The 21,059-nt window shown below is 41.2% G+C and overlaps 1 protein-coding gene across 1 annotated transcript; it reads left to right on the top strand.

Annotated features, from left to right (window-relative positions):
• The first annotated feature begins 1,155 nt into the window (after positions 1–1,155).
• On the top strand, positions 1,156–19,489 carry dvl2 (dishevelled segment polarity protein 2). Its single transcript, XM_066681675.1, has 15 exons — positions 1,156–1,724; positions 9,521–9,590; positions 11,786–11,934; positions 13,796–13,905; positions 14,034–14,163; positions 15,302–15,392; positions 15,482–15,551; positions 15,670–15,809; positions 16,040–16,116; positions 16,199–16,266; positions 16,350–16,472; positions 16,612–16,743; positions 16,891–17,067; positions 17,208–17,426; positions 17,645–19,489. Exons 1-15 carry the CDS (start codon positions 1,564–1,566, stop codon positions 18,181–18,183), a joined length of 2,256 nt encoding a protein of 751 aa, XP_066537772.1. The 5' UTR covers positions 1,156–1,563; the 3' UTR covers positions 18,184–19,489.
• The last annotated feature ends 1,570 nt before the right edge of the window (positions 19,490–21,059 follow it).

Here is a 21,059-nt window from a genome sequence, read left to right as displayed (position 1 = left end):
TGTGTCTGTGTTGCCCTGTGAAGGACTGGTGCCCCCTCCAGGGTGTGTTCCCGCCTTGCGCCCAATGATTCCAGGTAGGCTCTGGACCCACAGTGACCCTGAACTTACAGATAATGAATAAATGAATGACCAATTAAAAACATTTATCTCTCAAATTAGTAACTTTACAAAAGAAGGGAAAAAAATCCTTAACTTTCAGTGGAGGTGGTGTGGTGAATTAAACATCAACAAAAATGGAAATGCATGGTTTGTATGCAACAACTACAGTATATAATATTTGTAAATAAGTTGGACTTAAGAAAGTCTTTTATTGTAAAAACATTTCTGATAGTTTTACACATTCTGGTATCTGTTCCAAATATTTGCACAATATACTTATATTGTGGGGGCGGCACGGTGGCGCAGCAGGTAGTGTCGCAGTCACACAGCTCCAGGGGCCTGGAGGTTGTGGGTTCGTTTCCCACTCCGGGTGACTGTCTGTGAGGAGTTGGTGTGTTCTCCCCGTGTCCGCGTGGGTTTCCTCCGGGTGCTCCGGTTTCCTCCCACAGTCCAAAAACACACGTTGCAGGTGGATTGGCGACTCAAAAAGTGTCCGTAGGTGTGAGTGTGTGAGTGAATGTGTGTGTGTGTCTGTGTTGCCCTGTGAAGGACTGGCGCCCCCTCCAGGGTGTATTCCCGCCTTGCGCCCGATGATTCCAGGTAGGCTCTGGACCCCCCCGCGACCCTAAATTGGATAAGCGGTTACAGATAATGGATGGATGGACTTATATTGTGTATTTATATATGTTATATATTATATTATATATGTTAATCTAAATTACACATTTAAAAGGGTTTTATTCTAAGCACAATATCCTCTAAAGCTTTACACTTGAATTGAACTCTACACTTCATTCATTCACAATTGGCTTCATTCCGTATGCATATAATCTATGATAATGAAATAGTTCCCACGAGTAGACAGGATTGGTCCCTTAGGTTTATGATGTAAGAAACTGTGCATGTTAGAATCCGCCCATCTGAGAACATATTCCGAACACTGCAGTTCCTAGGTGGAGATACTACACCACAGGTAGAACACATAATAGGTTTCTCTTAAAATTATGGGATGTAAAATGATCTCTCTCTCTCTCTGGGGCGGGGGTCGGCGCTGGTGTGGTGGTGGTGACGTCACGCCGCCGCGTTGGCCCACTCTCTCTCTGTTTGTGTGAGTGTGTGCGTGCAGGAGAGTGGAGAAGCCCCGCTGTGTTGTTGTTGGAGCAAAAGTTCCTGCAGGAGAAGAGTTGAGCCGAGTAGATGTGGTCGGAGCGGAGGTTTTAAACCCCGTTTCTTTAAATGGTAACGGGAGAAAGACGAAATGCGCGGGGTTTAAATAAACGGCCGTGCTTTAGGACGGTAGTATTTTATCTCTCGGGAAAAGTTTGAGCAGAGGAGACTGAGGCTCGAGTCGGTGGAGACCCCCTCCTCCTTTCTCCTGCTGCTGGTCTCTTCAGCTAGCGTTAGCCTGTTAGCTCCCTCTCCTGTAGTCCGGTGGAGCGAAGGCGAGAAAAAAAAGCCGAAAACATGTCGGAGACTAAAATAATTTATCACATTGACGAAGAGGAGACGCCGTACCTGGTGAAGATCCCCATTCCGGCCGAAAAAATCACTCTCCTGGACTTCAAACAAGTCCTGAACAAACCGAACTACAAATTCTTCTTCAAGTCTATGGACCAGGACTTCGGGTGAGTGAGAGAGAGAGAGAGAGAGAGAGAGAGTGGGCTCCACAGGAGAGGGTTTCCATGTACGAGTGATGAGGCCGAGAGAGAGAAAGAAAGGTAGAAAATGGCTGGAGGAAAAGTTTCCCTCTCTTAACTCAACCGCAGATTTTTAAACCACACTTATTTGTCATGGGACAGGAAATATTATGGGGTGTATTTTCTGAGGTAAAACTTCCCAATTTAACGAGTGAAGAAAGGCAGCAGTTCCAGGGTTTATGGAGCATTGTTCGAGGTAGAAAAGTATCAGTTGGACACACTCCTGGGACTCTGCCTTTCAGTGTAAACAGGGATCCGTTTGAACTGGACCGGTACTGGTCCGTACTTTTAAAACAGCTTTTAAACACAGACTTCATTTCTCTCGTTTTATTTCATGGCCACCAGACTACAGTGAAGGGTTTTGAAATGTGAATCAAGGTCTAGAGCAAGTTTATAACTTTGATTTCACTAAAAAAAGAGATTTGAATTGTTCTAAAAAATAATAATAATAATAAAAAGAGAGAAAAGGCTTTAGCTCCATCGTCTACTCCTTTCTCTCAAGTTTGTCCAGGTTTGGGAACACTCTTTTACTGGGAACAAAAACTAAAACACAACTATTATGATATATTTTTTAAATGTTTCCTGCAGAGCACCTACATATTAATCAAACAGAGGAGTACACAGTTTACAGGGTTTAAGAAAATCAGGTTTTAACGCCTGAGAACAAAACACAAACCCTGAGAAACGTATAAGATGTGTTTTATTGTATTAGTGTGTGTCAAGCCCAGCACAGTGAGGCATACACACACTGACATTGTTAAGATTCCAGCTCCAAATTAAGAACTCACTTAGTTTATGAGAATTTACAAACGCAGAGTAAAGAAACAACTAAACTGTCTTCTAACGCAATTCTTCTCATGTCTGTCATCTTGTGAATACTCCTTTCCTGGCTTCAAGCCACATCCTTGACTTGGTTTTCTTTTTCCTTTTTTTTTTCTGGGCCCTGTTCTTTATCCTAAATACCCAGTGGATTCTTCTAACTGAGTAACCCATCACCTTCTGTTTGCCTTATTCTTACAGAACAAACTTGTTTAAATGAGGGACATTAAGGTATTTTTGTTTTTAGGTTTATTTTCTCTCTCTCACCGAGGCCGAAACGTGCTGTGGACGAGCTGCCGGACGCTTTGAGTCTGTTTACTAACGGATTCTAAAGTGACAAACTAATACCAAATAACAGTGTGTTCAGAAATGTAAAAGGAAGTTGCGTAAATATGTCAAAGTCTCTGTGTTATTCAGTCGTTAGGAGAAAAAGCCGTACAAAGTAATGCTCGGTTCTTGAGAAGTCTGATTAGTTTTTTTTATTGTTTATACTTTATTAATGTTACATATAAAAAGCCACTTTACGCATCAAAACTATCACGGACTCTAGATGTTTTTCTTATGTCTGTGTATTAAAAAATCCTCTTGATTAGTGTCAAATGTTATTGTTTTATTAGAAAATAGACCCCGTAGAGTCCAGAGTTACACACCGTTATCACACTCACGTTAACATGTTGTTAGATAACAATGAAATCATCGCTTATTTCTTTGTCTAGTTGATCATTTAAAATAATAATAATAATAATTGCTGATATCAGTCCTGCTGGGAATCCCAGTGAAGGTACGATATTTAGTTGTTGATTATGGTTTAGAATTGTATTGTAAGTTCTATGTCTGTTACTTGTGCTGTTTTCAGAGATTACTGATTTATGCCCATTATACGAACTGAAAAAAACTGGGCTAAAGATCCCATTTTGATTCAGTTTATCCTCATTTTATGTCAAATAAAGCTTGTTTTTAAGCATTATTTTGTCTTAAAAGCTTAACACAACGTACCAGAACGTCAGTTTGGTTTTGTTGTAGTTGGGACGTCGTAGGCACAGCACCTGCGTGTTTGCTAGCTTTTGACGGGTTCTATTTATTTACAGGCAGTGTTTGAGATATTTTATGTTTGAGGTTGTTTTTTAAAATAAGAGTTGCGGATCTTGAGGTTAAAAAGATGAATGTGATATGCTTGTGATGTTCTGCAGAGAGTCTAATGAAAACTTAATTAATGAAAAAGTCTTATTAATACGTTAAGATCACTTTGCCAACCCCTGTGTCAGTGCATGAATATGAAACCGTTTAATCGTCATGAACGGTCGACTGTGTGTTTAACGGTCAAGTGTGCCGTTGAATGCCTTTGACCCGGTCGAATGTATGTGTGTATTATTGTTGAAGAGCAGAAACGCATAGACGGGTTGTAAGGTGATACCGTGGTGGAGGGGAACGGGAAGTAAGTTCTCTCTGATGCTGCTGTTTTGATTTGCTGTGCATGGAGCCAGCTGTCAGCCAGTCTGTGTGTGGTAGGGAAGGGTTAGAGTGGGGTGTGTGTGGTGTGGGGGTGTAGTTGAGTTGGAGAGAGGCCATTTGCTGGATGTCTGGGCAGAATCAACAAGAAGCGATGGATAGAGACCGTGAGTTTGCAGAAGAGAAGTTGAATGTGCTGAAGACTTGGGTGTTGGTTTGTTGGTCAGTGTTCGTCTCTTGTCCTGTTTTTAAATGAATTCCCCTGGTCCTAGGCATGGGTTTGAGCAGGTAACTCGGGGCATATCTCTGAATAGTACTGATCTAATTTAATATTGTGGTATTATCTGAATATGTCACGGTGTTAGTTTGTCTTTAAGGTTGCATTAATAAAGTCATTCATCTCATGATTTCTGAATGCTGGTACTGTGAGGAATGTGTAAATGACTAAGAGGTTGTCTTCAGATCCCGATTGGGATTGCACAGAGTATTGCACATTTAAATAGTTTTCAGTGATGCAGTTCGCCAAACACTTCCCTACATTCAGTTCTTTCTTTCAGTTAGCATGCTAGCAGTTAGCTTTGTATTCATAAAGTGTCTGCTTCTACTTTCTACTGTACAAGTTATGAAATAGTTCAGTACTATATAAATACATATATATTTTTTTAAAACACCCATTTTAACACCCATTTGATCCATATATAGGATATCTTGCTTATTACTGGGGGTGTGGTATAAATTATTGTGTTCCCTGTTAGTTTACCTTTAATTTTGTCTGTTTTCTTTAAACTGTTTTTCTGACATCATTTGTTACCACATTTCTGTCACTATGCTGTCTTTTTTTTTGACTACTTTTACATCTTAATCTAGATTCATAGTGGAATCTTTGGAAGTCTTTGAATGTGTACATATCAGGACCTCATGTTATGACTAAAGTCAGGACGGAGAACACAGAGAAACAATTATTGTTTTTATTTTTCTTAATTTCTTTTTTCTTGTGACCAAATGTTAATACATTTTGCAGGTTGTTGCTGTCTATGAATTGTGAATGTGTCTATAAAACATATCAAGGGGCGTGTATGTGCGCTTTTCTGCTTTTTTTATTCATCCATTCATTCATTATCTGTAACCCTTATCCAGTTCAGGGTCACGGTGGGTCCAGAGCCTGCCTGGAATCATTGGGCGCAAGGCGGGAATACACCCTGGAGGGGGCGCCAGTCCTTCACAGGGCAACACACACTCACATCTACTGACATTTTGAGTCGCCAATCCGCCTACCAACATGTGTTTTTGGGCCGTGGGAGGAAACCAGAGCACCCGGAGGAAACCCATGCAGACACAGAGAGAACACACCAAACTCCTCACAGACAGTCACCCGGAGGAAACCCACGCAGACACAGGGAGAACACACCACACTCCTCACAGACAGTCACCCGGAGGAAACCCACGCAGACACAGAGAGAACACACCAAACTCCTCACAGACAGTCACCCGGAGGAAACCCACGCAGACACAGGGAGAACACACCAAACTCCTCACAGACAGTCACCCGGAGGAAACCCACGCAGACACAGGGAGAACACACCACACTCCTCACAGACAGTCACCCGGAGGAAACCCACACAGACACAGGGAGAACACACCACACACCTCACAGACAGTCACCCGGAGGAAACCCACACAGACACAGAGAGAACACACCACACTCCTCACAGACAGTCACCCGTAGGAAACCCATGCAGACACAGGGAGAACACACCACACACCTCACAGACAGTCACCCGGAGGAAACCCACGCAGACACAGAGAGAACACACCACACTCCTCACAGACAGTCACCCGGAGGAAACCCATGCAGACACAGGGAGAACACACCACACACCTCACAGACAGTCACCCGGAGGAAACCCACGCAGACACAGGGAGAACACACCACACTCCTCACAGACAGTCACCCGGAGGAAACCCACACAGACACAGGGAGAACACACCACACACCTCACAGACAGTCACCCGGAGGAAACCCACACAGACACAGAGAGAACACACCACACTCCTCACAGACAGTCACCCGGAGGAAACCCACGCAGACACAGGGAGAACACACCACACACCTCACAGACAGTCACCCGGAGGAAACCCATGCAGACACAGGGAGAACACACCACACACCTCACAGACAGTCACCCGGAGGAAACCCACGCAGACACAGAGAGAACACACCACACTCCTCACAGACAGTCACCCGGAGGAAACCCATGCAGACATAGGGAGAACACACCACACACCTCACAGACAGTCACCCGGAGGAAACCCACGCAGACACAGGGAGAACACACCACACACCTCACAGACAGTCACCCGGAGGAAACCCACGCAGACACAGGGAGAACCACCTTGCGCCCAATGATTCCAGGTAGGCTCTGGACCCACCGTGACCCTGAACTGGATAAGCACTTACAGATAATGAATGAATGAATGATCCACTTGTGGGCAGCAGGGTGATGCTGCAGGTAGTGTTTGCTGCTACACAGCTCCTGGATCTCAGAGTCCTGAATCAATCCTGTCCTTGATGATGTCTGTGAAGAGTTTTGTGTGTTCTCCAAGTGTCTGCATTAGTTTGCTCTGGGTGAATCAATTTCTTCCCATAGTTCAAAACACATGTTTATAGGTAGATTGGTTATGCAAGTGTCCACGGGTGTGGGAGTGGCTGGGTGAGCATTTAGTGTGATGTGATGAACTGTCCAGTACGTGTTCCTGCCTTGCATACAATTATTGCAGTTAGACTGAGGAAGGATTTACCAAAAATGAATGATTGAAGAAACTAATTAATGATCGATTAACTTTTACCATTTCAACACACACACATCACCATGGTCCACCTCCAAATATCACCTGCTCTGTGGTGGTCCTAAGGGGGGTCCTGACCAATGAAGAACAGCGTGAAAGAGATTTTAAAAAGTATACAGAGCGACTGATGGATATAAATGATAAGTGGAGTTGATGAAAAAGACATGTAAGAGCAAGGAGGTTATTTTATTGTTATGTCTGAGCAGTGTATTTCACTACAAAGTGCCTTCTGACTCCAGCGTGCTGACTCTGTATCGGCTGGTTCTATTTCTGATGTTTACCAAACTCTTCTGTGTTGGTCTTACTTCTGATGCTCACTGTATTTACTTGGTCCTTCATTCTTAAGGCAGATTTATACTTCTGAGTTGGCTCTATGCACAGCCTGTGCCGTATGCTATGTGAGAGCCTTAAGTTGTTGTGAGCGTTTATATTTCTGTATTTGTGTCGCTCTGCAGTTGCACCACCACAACACTAGGGCTGAATCTCAAACGTCTTCTACACTATGTAGGACACGATGTAGTGGTGTAGTATTATTGGTTTAAAGTGCACTAAGGGAGTAGTTGTTTGGGACGGCATAGTTTACATGAGGTTCCATGTGTGGTCCCCTTTCTCTTTGTGAGTTTTTTTTTTCCTTCAGAGACATCAGTATTTTTCCTGTGTTGAACCTTTTTATTTATCCCTGACATCCACACCATGTCTGAGGAAATCTGTCCCCATGAATTTGCTGCTGCCTCCAGTCTCTGTAGTGTGGAGAAGAGGAGTTCATATAGCTGTAATTTTTGGTTCAACTTAAACAATGTCCATCCATTACTACTTGGTTGATTTTTGTGCAGAGGTTGTTGATAATGTTGATAATCCTTATGACTCTTCCATGAAAATGTTTGTGCTGGCAGAGCTGCACGTTGCTTTTGGCAGTCATATGAAATTTATCTCCTCTTGCCGACATCTTTTCTTTGTCTTTCAGATTTCACCTTGACCTCCAAAGTTCCTTAAAATGCCATTTCTTAATAAAATTCCTCATGGTGAATGGACACATTCTGGCCTTCCCCTGCCTTGTGGGCATTGATTGTTTTCAATTTCATCATTAGACAGCCCTCGTTTGCTGAGAAAAAGGTTTGAAGAGTCAGATCATTTACAAACATTAGAAATTGGAATCAGCCACAGTTCTAAATTATAGGCGGTGACATGAAAACCTGATTTGCTAATCCAGGTTTGGAACCTTGTTTAAAAATAATCTGTGCCTTTACGACATGCAAAGGCAAGGTTAATGATTGTGGGGAAATGCTGATTTCATTTGTTTACATTCAGAAGCTCTGTGTCATTTAAGGTGGAATGTTGGAGGGTTAAAAAAATCATGGTACATGAGGTTTTTATTCATTGTTTGAATTACCACCGAAAACTTATGTTACTTGAGTTGTTTAGTTTTGTAATACTTTTGGTGTGTTTACTTTCATGCAGTTATCACTCTCCCAGATTTAGTGTCTGTCGCAATTTACAGCAAAAATAAGTAAATATCACCCATCGATGGGGCAGGAATAAAGCAAAGTTCTCATCTCAGTTGATGCTTTTTAATGTTTGAAGGGGTATTCTTTGTCTAGAGAAGAGAAGGCCTAGCAAACCAGACTGAGACTCTTTTTTTTTACCCATTTACAGACACTGGGGTTTTGTAAATACATCAGATTGGTTTCAAGCAACAGTTTCATGCAAACAGACTGGAGATTTGAAAGATTAACTGTACATTCAGATTTACTGAACATTGACTAGCTGCTTAAAAATGTTCCAAAAGACCAATTGTGTTATTCGACCAAAAATGCCCATACTTCATTATGCCATGATTCATTATCAGCCAAATAATAGAAATATTGACTGTTTGTCACCATTTTCTTCTTCTGAAAACCGGTTAGTTCTGATAAGTGAACTCTAAAGTGTGTTTTTGTGTCTGTCTGTTTCTCTTAATGTGTGTGTGAGTATCTGTGTATGTCACAAGCTGAACACATCTGGACACAGCTGATTAAAAATTCTGCACTCCACTGTAGTTTAATTGCATTCTTCTGTTTTAAAGAAATGTGTCTATACAAACTTACCAATTAGAAATTCTCACAAAAATGTTTAATTGTTACCTGTACTATAAAGAGCAGCCATAATGTGTGTTGCTACATGTTCTACTGCCTTACTGGACGCCGTCAGGACACTAGCACGACCTGTTGGTGCAGCATTAAACATTTAAATATGTTTAAAGGTGTTGATTATTTGAATATGAACAGCAGCCTTCCTTTTAGTTTTTTCTGTCTAATGATTAAATCTTTCTCCAGTAGACGGTGTCATGCCGCTTTGATCAAGGTTTCAGAATGCTTGCAATATTTGTTTTTAATTGGAAAGATTTTAAAAAAAACATCCTGAAAGTGAGTTCACACAGACGTGAGGATGGAGTAACCAGTCTGAACCAAACTGAGGAAATCAGAGTTTAATGGACAAAAATGCTCAGTTGCTTTGTTTACTGAGTCTGAGGCTACTACTTGATTAATTGTAATCCCGGTACATGAAGTCTCGCTCCTGTTTGTGACTTGGTGCAAACTAACTATCTCTGTACGTGTTACTTGTCTTTGTAGAGTGGTAAAGGAGGAAATTTCTGATGACGGTGCCAAGCTGCCCTGCTTTAACGGACGTGTGGTGTCCTGGGTTTGTATTATTTCTTTTCTTCTTTTTTTCTCTCCCGTCTTTTTATATGCTGGTGAAAGTATAAATGGAGTATGTGCTATGGCTGGGCTGACTAAAAAAAACAACATTACACACACACACACACACACACTACCCCTGATGATGACCCAAAGCAGTATTGTAATAATTGTTTATTATTATTATTATATTTATTTAGTCATTTTTTAAACGTTACTTCACTATTTTTTCCTCAGCGTGATCTAGGAAAAATATACCATTAATTCAGTATTTAATTTCAGTTTCTCAAAGTCAGAATGTTTAGCTGTTGTATAAATGTAGTTGTTTTGCTTTATATCTTTGTTTCTTTGACCAAACATCATCATCACTGTTTACCCACATGCTGGATGAACATGGTTTTTTTGGTTTGTTTGTGTCATTATTCATGCCCAGGATTGTATCCTGATGACCAGACTGACTGCCTAAATAATTTGGCCAAAGTTGAACCCAGCTGTAATAAAGTTGTCAGATGCAAACGGCCAAATTTTGAATTTTGTAAAACAGCAGGTCATTATTATTCTCTACAACCGTGGTCAGTATCCTTCCCCTTTAAATAGTGCAACACTATAGAGGGTCAGTCATTGGGCAGTGTTGTTTGCATTCTCAGGGATAAATCTCTCAGCTGTTCCATGGTTCTCTAGTGAGTTCACAAATACTATGTAATAATTATTGAATAAGAGTTAGTGTGAACCGTTCAGAATTATGATGATTGCACACAATAAACACAGGGCATTCTAGGACTTTTAATGCTATTATAGTTTTTTATGAATTGGATTCACTGTTGGTTTCGTAGGGATTTTTTCCATGTATCACATGTTATCCTCGTGCCTAATTATGGGTTTGGATCAATTTAAAATGTTTTATTATTTAAATCTTGAAGGATTTAAATGTTTAGCTCAATCCATATTTCTTTAATGGGAAACGGTGGAAATAAACATAAAAATCTCCGACCAGCGAAAATAATTGTCCTTGAAGCAAATGCCCGAAATCATGAAGCCCAACATGCCTCTTCTGATAGGGTTTAATCTTAACAAGCTTAGATCAACCAGCGAACCATAGACTGAGAACAGCTCCAGCACTTGACCCACATTTGCTTAGTTTCTTCTTCAAACCTCAAAGAGCTTCAAGTGTGTATCTCACCCTTTCACAGAGAGAGTGAAAACCAAACCACGAATAAAAACTCCCAATGGGAAGCAGGTTCTTAAGTCAAAAGGCTCGGACAAAACCTAAACCCACTGGGATGGAAATACTATACCAACATCAGGGTGGCTCACACTCCCTGGAGGAAGAGTGCACAATAGTACAGCATCCATTACTTCTAGGGAAAGGAGGTGCAGAGGTTGAGTTTTTCCCGTATACACATTTACTTTACAAGGGGCTTCAGTATCCCACCTGTATTCCTTTTTGATTCATTGAACTCTTTCTAGTTTGAGAAGCCCTGGAATGGTATGACTGGCACGTAGGTAAACGTTGGCGTTTGATCACCGTGTGTTTATATGATTGTTGTACGTTTGGGTAGCAAGGCTGAACCTTTTAAACTAGGTTAAACACCCTCAGTGAATGGGATTTCCTTTACATGGGTTTCTCTTGACAAAGACTCCATTTATTTATCTTTTAAATGGTAGTTATGTAATATAAAGACACTTGATATGTGTCACTCGCGGCACTGTGTTGTTTTTCACATTTCTGTGATGGTGTAGAGAGTTATACAGGTAAAGCTGGTATTTTCCCAGTAACTCAATCCCTAACTGCATTGTTTTTTAAGTCAAAATAGTATATAATCTCATTGCCCGCTTGAGTTATTCACCGATTGTGCCTTCTTATAAAATGGTCCCAGTTTGTTAAAAAACACAAAGCACATCAGATTAAAGGATCAAACAACACCTGATATGTTGTAGGAGCCTCTGTACGGCCTACAGTGCAGTTCACTCACCCACACATTTCTTATGAATCCTATTGAGAATGATCTACCGGAGTATTATTTCAGGGTTTAAGCGGGCAGATGAGGACAGGTCAACATGCTGTCTTGTAAAAAGCTGCAGTGTAACTGACAGTTCAATGGAGTCGACTCTCGTGGCTCAGTTTGAGTTTGTGGAATAATTGATAACAGGAGCTTTTCTTACCCACCTTCATAAACACGTTTGATCTCTGTGTTATAGCTGGTGTCTTCAGATGTTCCTGCACCAGAACCTGCACCACCACCTCCAGTGGAGGTCCAAACTCAGCCCTCCCCTCCTCCTCCCCCTCTGCCTCCACCTCCAGCTGAGAGGACTGGGGGCATTGGGGACTCCAGACCCCCTTCGTTTCAGTAAGCTTCTCTCAGACTTCTCTTGGAGCCTATTCTTTTCATACTACTCGACTCACGAATTCCTACATTGCACAACATCTCGTCCTTGAGCAACGGGAAAGTGTTTTTGAATGCTGGTCTTCAGTGAATGGCACTTGATTTTTAAAGCTTGCATTACTTCATGTGATTTTGCCCAGTGGTTCTTTTGCTTAGTGTTAGTTTTTACATATTGCTCTGCAAATTTAGGGCAAATACCTGTAGATATTGTGCAAGGTTAAAAAACAATAACGGGTTATGTTTTAGTGATTAAAGAGTGATTATAGAGTGGTTATTACAAGTCATTATTAATACTCACTCTATAATAATAGTATTTGAAGTTCATGAAAGCTAATAAAGCCTTAGTATAGAGTTTTGAAAAGTAACCTCCCTATTAAAACATACAGATAAATACATCTTGATGACAACCTGAACAGATAAATAGACAACAGTGCAGACGTTTCCAGCGAAAATTATACAAATAATTAATTGTATAAGAATGAACCTGATGTCTTTTAAAGTCACTTAGACTAAAGCTGGAGATACGATACCAGACTTTTAGCCAGACTTTAAGTCTGCTAGTTGGCTGTAGTCTGTAGACTCTGGTGCAGTCGCAGGTGTCAGGGGAGGGGCTCAGACTCTGATTTGTTTCAGACCAGTCGCAGTGTATCAAACGTTTGATTTTTCGACCCGACTCTTCACCAACACAAGGCTGAACAAGTCCCATCAACAGCCAATGAGAACAGGGCACAGAGAGGCATGTGCAGTGGAGCTGGGAGCAGTGTAGGACGGATTAAATTGTAAACCTCTGACAAAATACAATACATAACATAGAGCTGGATGCACGTCCTCCTACAGAAGAACATAGTGAGCCACAAATCACGATGTTACAGCCTTTATTTCAGCTTTATTCTAATTTTCCATTTCACCTTAAATGACGCACCACTGTGGCGAATTTAAAAGGCATCACGTTCATTATAGTGCAGTTACCACTGCTCAGGTCGTTAGTGTTTCTGTATTTAGACCCATGATGAAGACTGTTAAAAAACTGTTTTAGGGTTTAAAATGGTGGCTGAAAGTAGTAAGTCATGCAGTTTGTAAAGAAAGAGGTGAGTTAAAAGGTGCCTCTGGTGTCTGAACATGAATGTAGGGTATATTTTATTATTATTATTATTATTATTATTGAGATCAGACTGTCAGCAAGAGCAGACCATCTTCACATTACCCCCATTACTACCATGAACTCGTGTGGTACAGAAATAGGCACTAGTCTACAGAGATGTGGGAAGAATGATGTAATCAGATAAATTAACCTCAAAAATCGTATTTTGAATTTGATCTGAATCACTTTTTGAAAGAACTGCAATTTTTATTCAGTTGTCTTAACTGTCAAATGAAAGTTTAAGCAATTAACACTGATTTTTAATTGTTAGTATGGGTTAAGTGTTCATATAGTGTTGAAGATGTTGGCAACTCACAATGTTAAAATATGTCGACGCAGATCTGAGTTTCCTCTTCTTGGATGACAGTGTTTCAATCCACAGGGCACAAGGGGTCATTGGATAGTTTGAGGGGTATAAAAAGTAAAATAAATCATTCTTTGTGGTCATATTTCACTGATGTTTATCACATTTGAGAGGATTAAAAAAGTGATTCGGCTCAAATAACTAGGATGCCATCTTTCAGTGAACAAAAAGTATTATTTTTTTCTAAATAGGGTTTGTCAGCAAGGGACTAGTTTGGTTTGTAGACATGTCAATGGCGGGGGCGTGGAGGGGATGATGACGATGTCAATCAGGAAGCTGAATGCACAGTGTCTCATTAATATATTTCCCCAATGTTATAGTCCCAACACTGCGGGCAGTGTGGAGACGCTGGATGAGCAGACAGAGACTGAGTCTGTTGTGTCCTTCAGGAGAGAGAGGCCTCGACACAGAGAAACCATGGAGTCACACGGTGAGAGCTATTTACAGACAGTGAAATTTAGTGATTTAAACTAATGCCTTGACAAGAATATGGAGCAACCCATAAGTAACATCTCTCATTTTTATTCTCTTAATCTCTGCCCCCCCCTTTATCTGTAGGGCCTCGTATGAATGGTCCATCCCGTATGGAGAGGCACTTGGCTGGTTATGAGAGCGCCACCACAGTAATGAGCAGTGAGCTGGACACCACAAGCTTCTGTGACTCAGATGATGACGACACCATGAGCAGGTCTCCTGGAATACACAAAGCCAGGCATATGCTGTAGAGAGATAGAAATCAATGTCTTTAGTGATAACACACACTGGTGTGTCACAGCTGAAATGCTGGAATGTTCCCTGATCCTAAATTTGGGCTGTGAAGCACTAACTGTTTACGTTTGGCTTACGTTGTAATTTATTAGCCCCTGGATTATGTTCCACGAGGACCTGAAAAAGTAGAAATATTGTTGGTAAAAAAAATATTGATTAAAAGATCTTATTAAAAAATGAAAAGAAATACATTTTAATTATAATCATACACAAGATAAGATGTAAAATATCCTATGCTAATTCATTAGAGCTTCATATAGGGCCCACCACACACTCTTCCTTCCTGCAGCCACCAAAATTACTGTTGAATCCTACACCACAACACTAAAGATGCTGTGGTTGTTTATGATCCGATCAGCGACCGGCTGTTCTTAACAACTACAGTTACTCATTAAACCCAGCCCATGAGAACTCAAAACACCCACTGTATCACTAGCTGTTCACAGTGGTCATTAGGAAGGCACCTCCTCTTGTTGGTGCTTCACTAAAATAAGCCCACAACACCTCCAGAAGGCTCAACAGTGATGTCTGGCGTCCCAGACCCACCCCTTCCAAGCCAGCTTTACAGTCCTACCTCACCCTTTTACCATCAACAATCATAAATCCACACTGGCCTCCCTGGTGACTAAGGCTGTACCTAGCCCCACTGGCACCGTTAATGCGTTAAGTGGCCTTACTAAAAGCTTTCCAAGAATCACCTGACCCAAAGCCTGCTCTTCTGCATTGTACTTGGCCAATCACATACCTTAGTCCTAATGAGCTCTTGACTACCTGCACGGCCACTTTTGTATTACACTTCCTTCCTGTTTTTGTGATTGGCTCTGCTGCTTTTACCACCGCATCTTTCGATCCTGAACACATTTTCTATTTTTATAAAAACAAATGTATTAGCAGAAGGAAAATTACAAAAGAAAACATAACTTTTCCAGCTTCTAATTTCATAACAGTTCATATATAAAAATATATTTCATCTTTTTAGTAATCTTTTACAAGGTATTAGTATTAATGTTTAAAACGATGTGATGTGATCCCAACTGGATGTAAATGTTTATGTGCAGATTCAGTAGTTCCACAGAGCAGAGCACTGCTTCTAGGCTGTTGAAGCGCCATCGCAGACGTAGGAAACAGCGCCCCCCGAGACTTGAGAGGGTAATACGAATGTATCTTCAGGGAAGGGGCCCTTTTTGGGTTTGATTTTTCTACATTTATGTCACCTTTCTTTTATCGGTGCCTTGTAGGCATCATCTTTCAGCAGTGTCACAGACTCCACTATGTCCCTGAACATCATCACCGTCACTCTGAACATGGGTTAGTATATCAACTTATCAGATACCTTCTAGTCATATATTAATCTTCTATTTTTCTTCAGACTGCTTAACTGGTGGTATCTAACTGGTGTTTGTATGTCCTTGTGGGTTTCCAACAGAGAAGTATAATTTCCTAGGCATCAGTATCGTAGGGCAGAGCAATGAGCGAGGGGATGGAGGTATCTATATTGGCTCCATCATGAAGGGAGGAGCAGTGGCTGCTGATGGTCGCATTGAGCCTGGGGACATGCTGCTTCAGGTGTGTGAGGGAAAGATGCATGGGGAGTGTTAGTAAAACAAAAGAGGTGTAACAAACTATGGAAAAATTTCAAATTGTAGATTGACTGACTCTTTATTTTCAATGTTTTACCCCATTACAAAGTGCAGTTTGAATATCACACACTGTGAATATTATATGTACTAAGTGTGACGGCTCAAACTAGTTTTAGTTTGTGTTAATCGTTTACAAATGGAATTGTTTCTTCACAGGTGAATGATATCAATTTTGAAAACATGAGCAACGACGATGCGGTTCGGGTGCTGCGAGAAATTGTGCATAAACCAGGGTGAGTTGTATAGACTCGAATGGATAAATGTTGGTGTAATCATGAGGCTTATTCTCATCGAAGGCATCTTCCTCTATTTCAGACCCATCACACTGACCGTGGCTAAATGCTGGGACCCCTCACCTCAAGGTTACTTCACTCTTCCACGCAGTAAGTCCCTTTAAAAGTCAGTTTTTTGTGTAAAATGTTGTTGTTGTGGTTGGTCTGAAATGTTACGCTTCTCTTTTAACCAGATGAGCCCATTAGGCCTATAGATCCCGCAGCTTGGGTCAGTCATTCAGTGGCTCTGACTGGGGCTTACCCACCTTACCCCGGAAGTACAATTACATCTAGTTCATCTGTCACTGAGACTGAACGTATGTATACGCCATAACATTAAACTTCATTAGTTAGATTTGGTCAAGTTTGTTATGTTTTGTGCGGAGCAGCACATGACCAGAGGCTTCTGAGCTGACCATAAACATAAAAGCTTCCTCTCACTCTCGCTCTCTCTAGGTTTTGATGAGTTTAATTTGTCTCTGCACTCTGATATGGCTTCGGTGGCAAAAGCTATGGCTTCACCTGAGTCAGGTTTAGAGGTCAGAGACAGGATGTGGCTCAAGATCACCATCCCCAATGCATTCCTGGGTAATACTTTACCTTTTCTCAAAAGATATTGCACTGTAATTTATAGTTTAAAATGAAATGACTTAAAGATAGAAGCAGAAGTGTGGCGTAGGCTACAGTAATAGTAAAAAAAACACTGAGAATCATACCTTGTTTGTGTGTGTACAGGCTCAGACGTGGTTGAGTGGCTCTACCACCACATTGAGGGCTTTCAAGACCGCAGAGAGGCCCGTAAATATGCCAGTAATCTGCTGAAGGCTGGTTTTATCAGACACACTGTCAATAAAATTACCTTCTCGGAGCAGTGCTACTACATCTTTGGAGATTTCAGTGACTGTGAGAACTGTAAGTTATTTGCAATTTTCTCTATAATTGTTGTCATTGTAGAAATGTAATTATTTTGACCTCATAAAGCACTGGCATTTGTTTTTTACTGATAATCATCAACTTTCTATCTTCCATCTCATTCTCTGCTTATCTCACAGACATGGCCAACCTGTCCCTCAATGATAACGATGGTTCCAGTGGAGCTTCAGATCAGGACACGTTGGCTCCTCTCCCGTTACCAGGGGCGACGCCCTGGCCCCTGCTCCATTCTTTCCCATATCAGTACCCACATCCCTACTCTACCCAACCTCCTCCCTACCACGAGCTCTCCAGCTATAGCTACGCCCCAGGTAGCACAGGCAGCCAGCACAGCGAGGGTGAGAATCTTCTTACATTCTGATTTCCCTGCTCTTATACGTTAGCTAATCAACGACATACAGATGTAACATACACACAGAATCAGAAACAGGAAATTACCAATTGGATACCAGTATCTACATAGAACACATTGTTTTATTAACAAAGTATTTGTTGTATTTTGTACCGTTTTCTTTGTGGAGTTACGGAAAAGTGAGTGATTTGTTCCTTTTCTTAGGGAGTCGGAGCAGTGGGTCTAACCGGAGTGAGGGTGAGAGGAGGAGGAGCAATAAGAGCGGAGCCGGCAGCACCGTGGGAGGCAGTACACGCGACGACAAATCTCCAAACGGCGGTGGGGCTGATTCACGCTCTGGCAGTGGCAGTGAATCAGAATACTCTGTGCGCAGCAGTCTGAGGCGGGACCACGGCTCAGCCACACCCAGCGAGCACAGCCACGCTAGTCAGCGCTCACATCATCGAGCTCCACCCCCTCACCTGGCTGCATATCCACCTGGCATTCCTATTCCTTATAATCCAATGATGGTGATGATGGTGCCACAACACCCACATCCACACCCAGCACTAGGAGGCCCGCATGCCCAGACAGCTGCCACGCAAATGCACCCCGGCCTGCCTCCTCCAAACAACCCCGGTGGGCCTCCTGGAGCCCCTCCTACTCGTGACCTGGGGTCTGTGCCACCTGAGCTGACAGCTTCTAGGCAGTCCTTCCACCTTGCTATGGGCAACCCCAGTGAGTTCTTTGTGGATGTGATGTAGAGGAAACTGATGCTGGGGGGATAAGTGTGTGGGTTTGTGTGTGGGATGAGTGAGTGAATGAACAAACGGATGAATGAGTGACACTTTTATATGTGACTTTTAATCATAATAACTGTGAGCCACGCTCAGTAAGTGACTGAGGAATAACGTTCGGTATCGATGCAGGATAGCTCTTTAACTTTATTGTCTATCCTTAATGGTAGGAACAGGGTTTCTGTACAAAGCTGGAAGTCTTGCACAGGTCAGATCAGCACATCAGCAAATCTGAAATCCATTTGGGCCTCGCCTCTCTCATCGTGCTGTTAGAAAACGCAGACAGTGTCTCCTTCTTTAAATGTCTCCTGATATATTCCACAAGTCGTGGAGGGTGCACCGTGTACTGTGTGAAACACAGGAAAATCTTCGCGGAGCCCTTCTACCCTCTGAAAATATTTGTCTAGAAACAATGCCAGACGCCAGTTCTTTTGATCTCAGAGTGTGTGTTGGGTTCATTAGCGTTTCTGCCCGGCCTGTCGAGAGGTATGCACACTTTGTAAATGATGCAGATTATAAAAATCATGTTTTCCATTGAGATGTTAAGGCTTTCACGGAGAAACTCAACAAAAAGTAAAGCTCAGACGGTTGCTTGGGATTAAACCTGCGGAGAACTATGTTAAACACCAACTACGAAGATAGATATCACCCAGTTTTTTGGAGGTGTTTTTAAGGCAGCTATGAAAAGGCGGTTAAGTGGTAAATTCTCAAAACCTTGCTATCATTCTCCTACACACGGAAGAGCTCAACACAGAGGAGCTGACGCTGCCTGACGTGAATATGTCGGTTTGTTCTGAAGGTCCACCTTTAGTAACCTGTTAAATGCAGTAATTTGTCTCGATATTTGAATGTGAAAACAGGGTTCAGTGAGTAGGGATATGAACTGTGTTCCTCTGATCGTTCTCTACAGGTGTGTGGGCTAAAGACTTCACTGAAGCCCATGTGAATCAATAAAGATGTGTCAAAAAAATAATAAATCTGAGTAAGTCGGTAAACTAGAATGGTGGTACGATCGACGGGTGGTACGCTGAAGGGGAGAGTTAACACCAAAAATGGTCATAGTGCTGGGTAGAATTAATGATTTTGTAATCCAGATATTTCACCTTTTTAGTAATGTTGTTGTTGTTGTTGTTGTTGTTTTTTTGTAAGACTGACAAACAACCATTTTTGTATGACTGAATATATAAATATAACCAAACCGTACAGGTGCTAAATGAAGATGTGTCTCAATACCGTGCCACTTTTGGGTGTAATGTTGTCACTTTTTGTGTTTCTTACTTAAAATAAATTTGTTATAGAAGAAGATTTCAAACGGGCTGCTGTTCTTTTACTCATTAAACATCTTTGTGTATATTTTTCGGAGATGATTGGCGTGATGAACGCGTCTGTGACAAAGGGACAGTGTAGAAAATAGTGAAAGTGTGATGAATTTATTAGAGTTTAGTGAAGTCAGGTCCACAACTTAAACCCAGTCTTGGATTCGTATTAAAGGAACACTAGGTACGATTTGGGGATTATTCTTTTGGGGCACAGTATAATTAATTTTCACAGCACTGTACTGAAATCACTAGGGAGGGAAGGGGTCCTCCAAAAGTTACGTAGTGCAGTTTCTGCAGTGTTGAACACTATCAGAGACAGGTTCTAGTCTCTCTGTTACAGGTAAGTGAAATATTAATGATTTTAAAGCTCTAATTTTAAGATAAAATATTACATAATGTTCCTTTAATTGAATGTTAAATTTTAATTATTAATGTAACAGATTGGACACATGATGCTATACCTACCACCTCATAATTATGTATATTGAAATGTAAACATTTTTACAGTGAGTTTGTGGGGAAAACTTATTTTTCCTTTATTCTTTAACTGAAATACAGAAAGTAATAATTTTGCTGGATAGCAGAATATCTAATTACAGCTGTATAACTCTTAAAATGAATCATATTAAAAACAACCGATTATCACCAGAGGCTGTGTGTGTGATCGCCGTTTTCGTGTCTGTGGACTGCTCTCTTGTGGCCAAAGTTGGTACAGCAAGGTAATTCTTTAGTTCCTCAGGAAAAAAATGTTCTACGTTCTACCACGGCCTCGAGCAGTGGTTCTTAAACGGGGCCGCAGAAAAACAGTAGAATCCCATTTTGATAATTTATGTCCATTTATCATTAATTTATTGGCCATAACTTTATTATAATAATAATAATAAAATAAAATAAAAAGTTAAAATACATATCTGCCAGCCAATCACAATTCGCAGTCGTCCGCGGTGACTTGGCGTGTTGTCTGTGACGTCAGAATCGGTTCTAAAGTTCTGAGAACCAAAAAACTAAATCCATAACCAATAAATGACATTTTGTATTTGAGAAAACTGTCATTAATATTCAGAGTTATAAAAACAGGTTTGTAAACAGGATATTTCTGTATGTAATCGTCTATTTTGAGTTTAATATTCTAGAAGAATCCGTTTTTCACTTTCATTCCGCCTTGGTTGCGCTTCCAGAAGTTTCTCGTTTTTGACTTTTGACGGGAGTCGGGATCTAGACAGTCATTGGCTGCTTAAGTTAAGCCCCGCCCACCCAGCTGATTCTCAAAATGGACGATACAAACCTGTTTTTATAACTCTGAATATTAATGAGTTTTCTCAATTACAGAATTTCATTTATTGGTTATGGATTCTGTTTATTTTTTTTGTTTCTCAGAACTTTAGAACTGTTGGAAATGACTGATGCTTGGCTGAATATTTAGATTGTTTGACTGCAGAGGGAGAAACAATGTTTGCTAAAAGGGTGAAGGCTCAGGGGAAAAGGATATGAACTCAGTCACAGGACGAAGGACGGGAGACCACT

The sequence above is a fragment of the Hoplias malabaricus genome, chromosome 9 (assembly GCF_029633855.1).
Source record: "Hoplias malabaricus isolate fHopMal1 chromosome 9, fHopMal1.hap1, whole genome shotgun sequence".
NCBI lineage: Eukaryota > Metazoa > Chordata > Actinopteri > Characiformes > Erythrinidae > Hoplias > Hoplias malabaricus.
The sequence above is the reverse complement of the archived record's forward strand: the minus strand, read 5'-3'. Positions and strand labels throughout refer to the sequence as shown.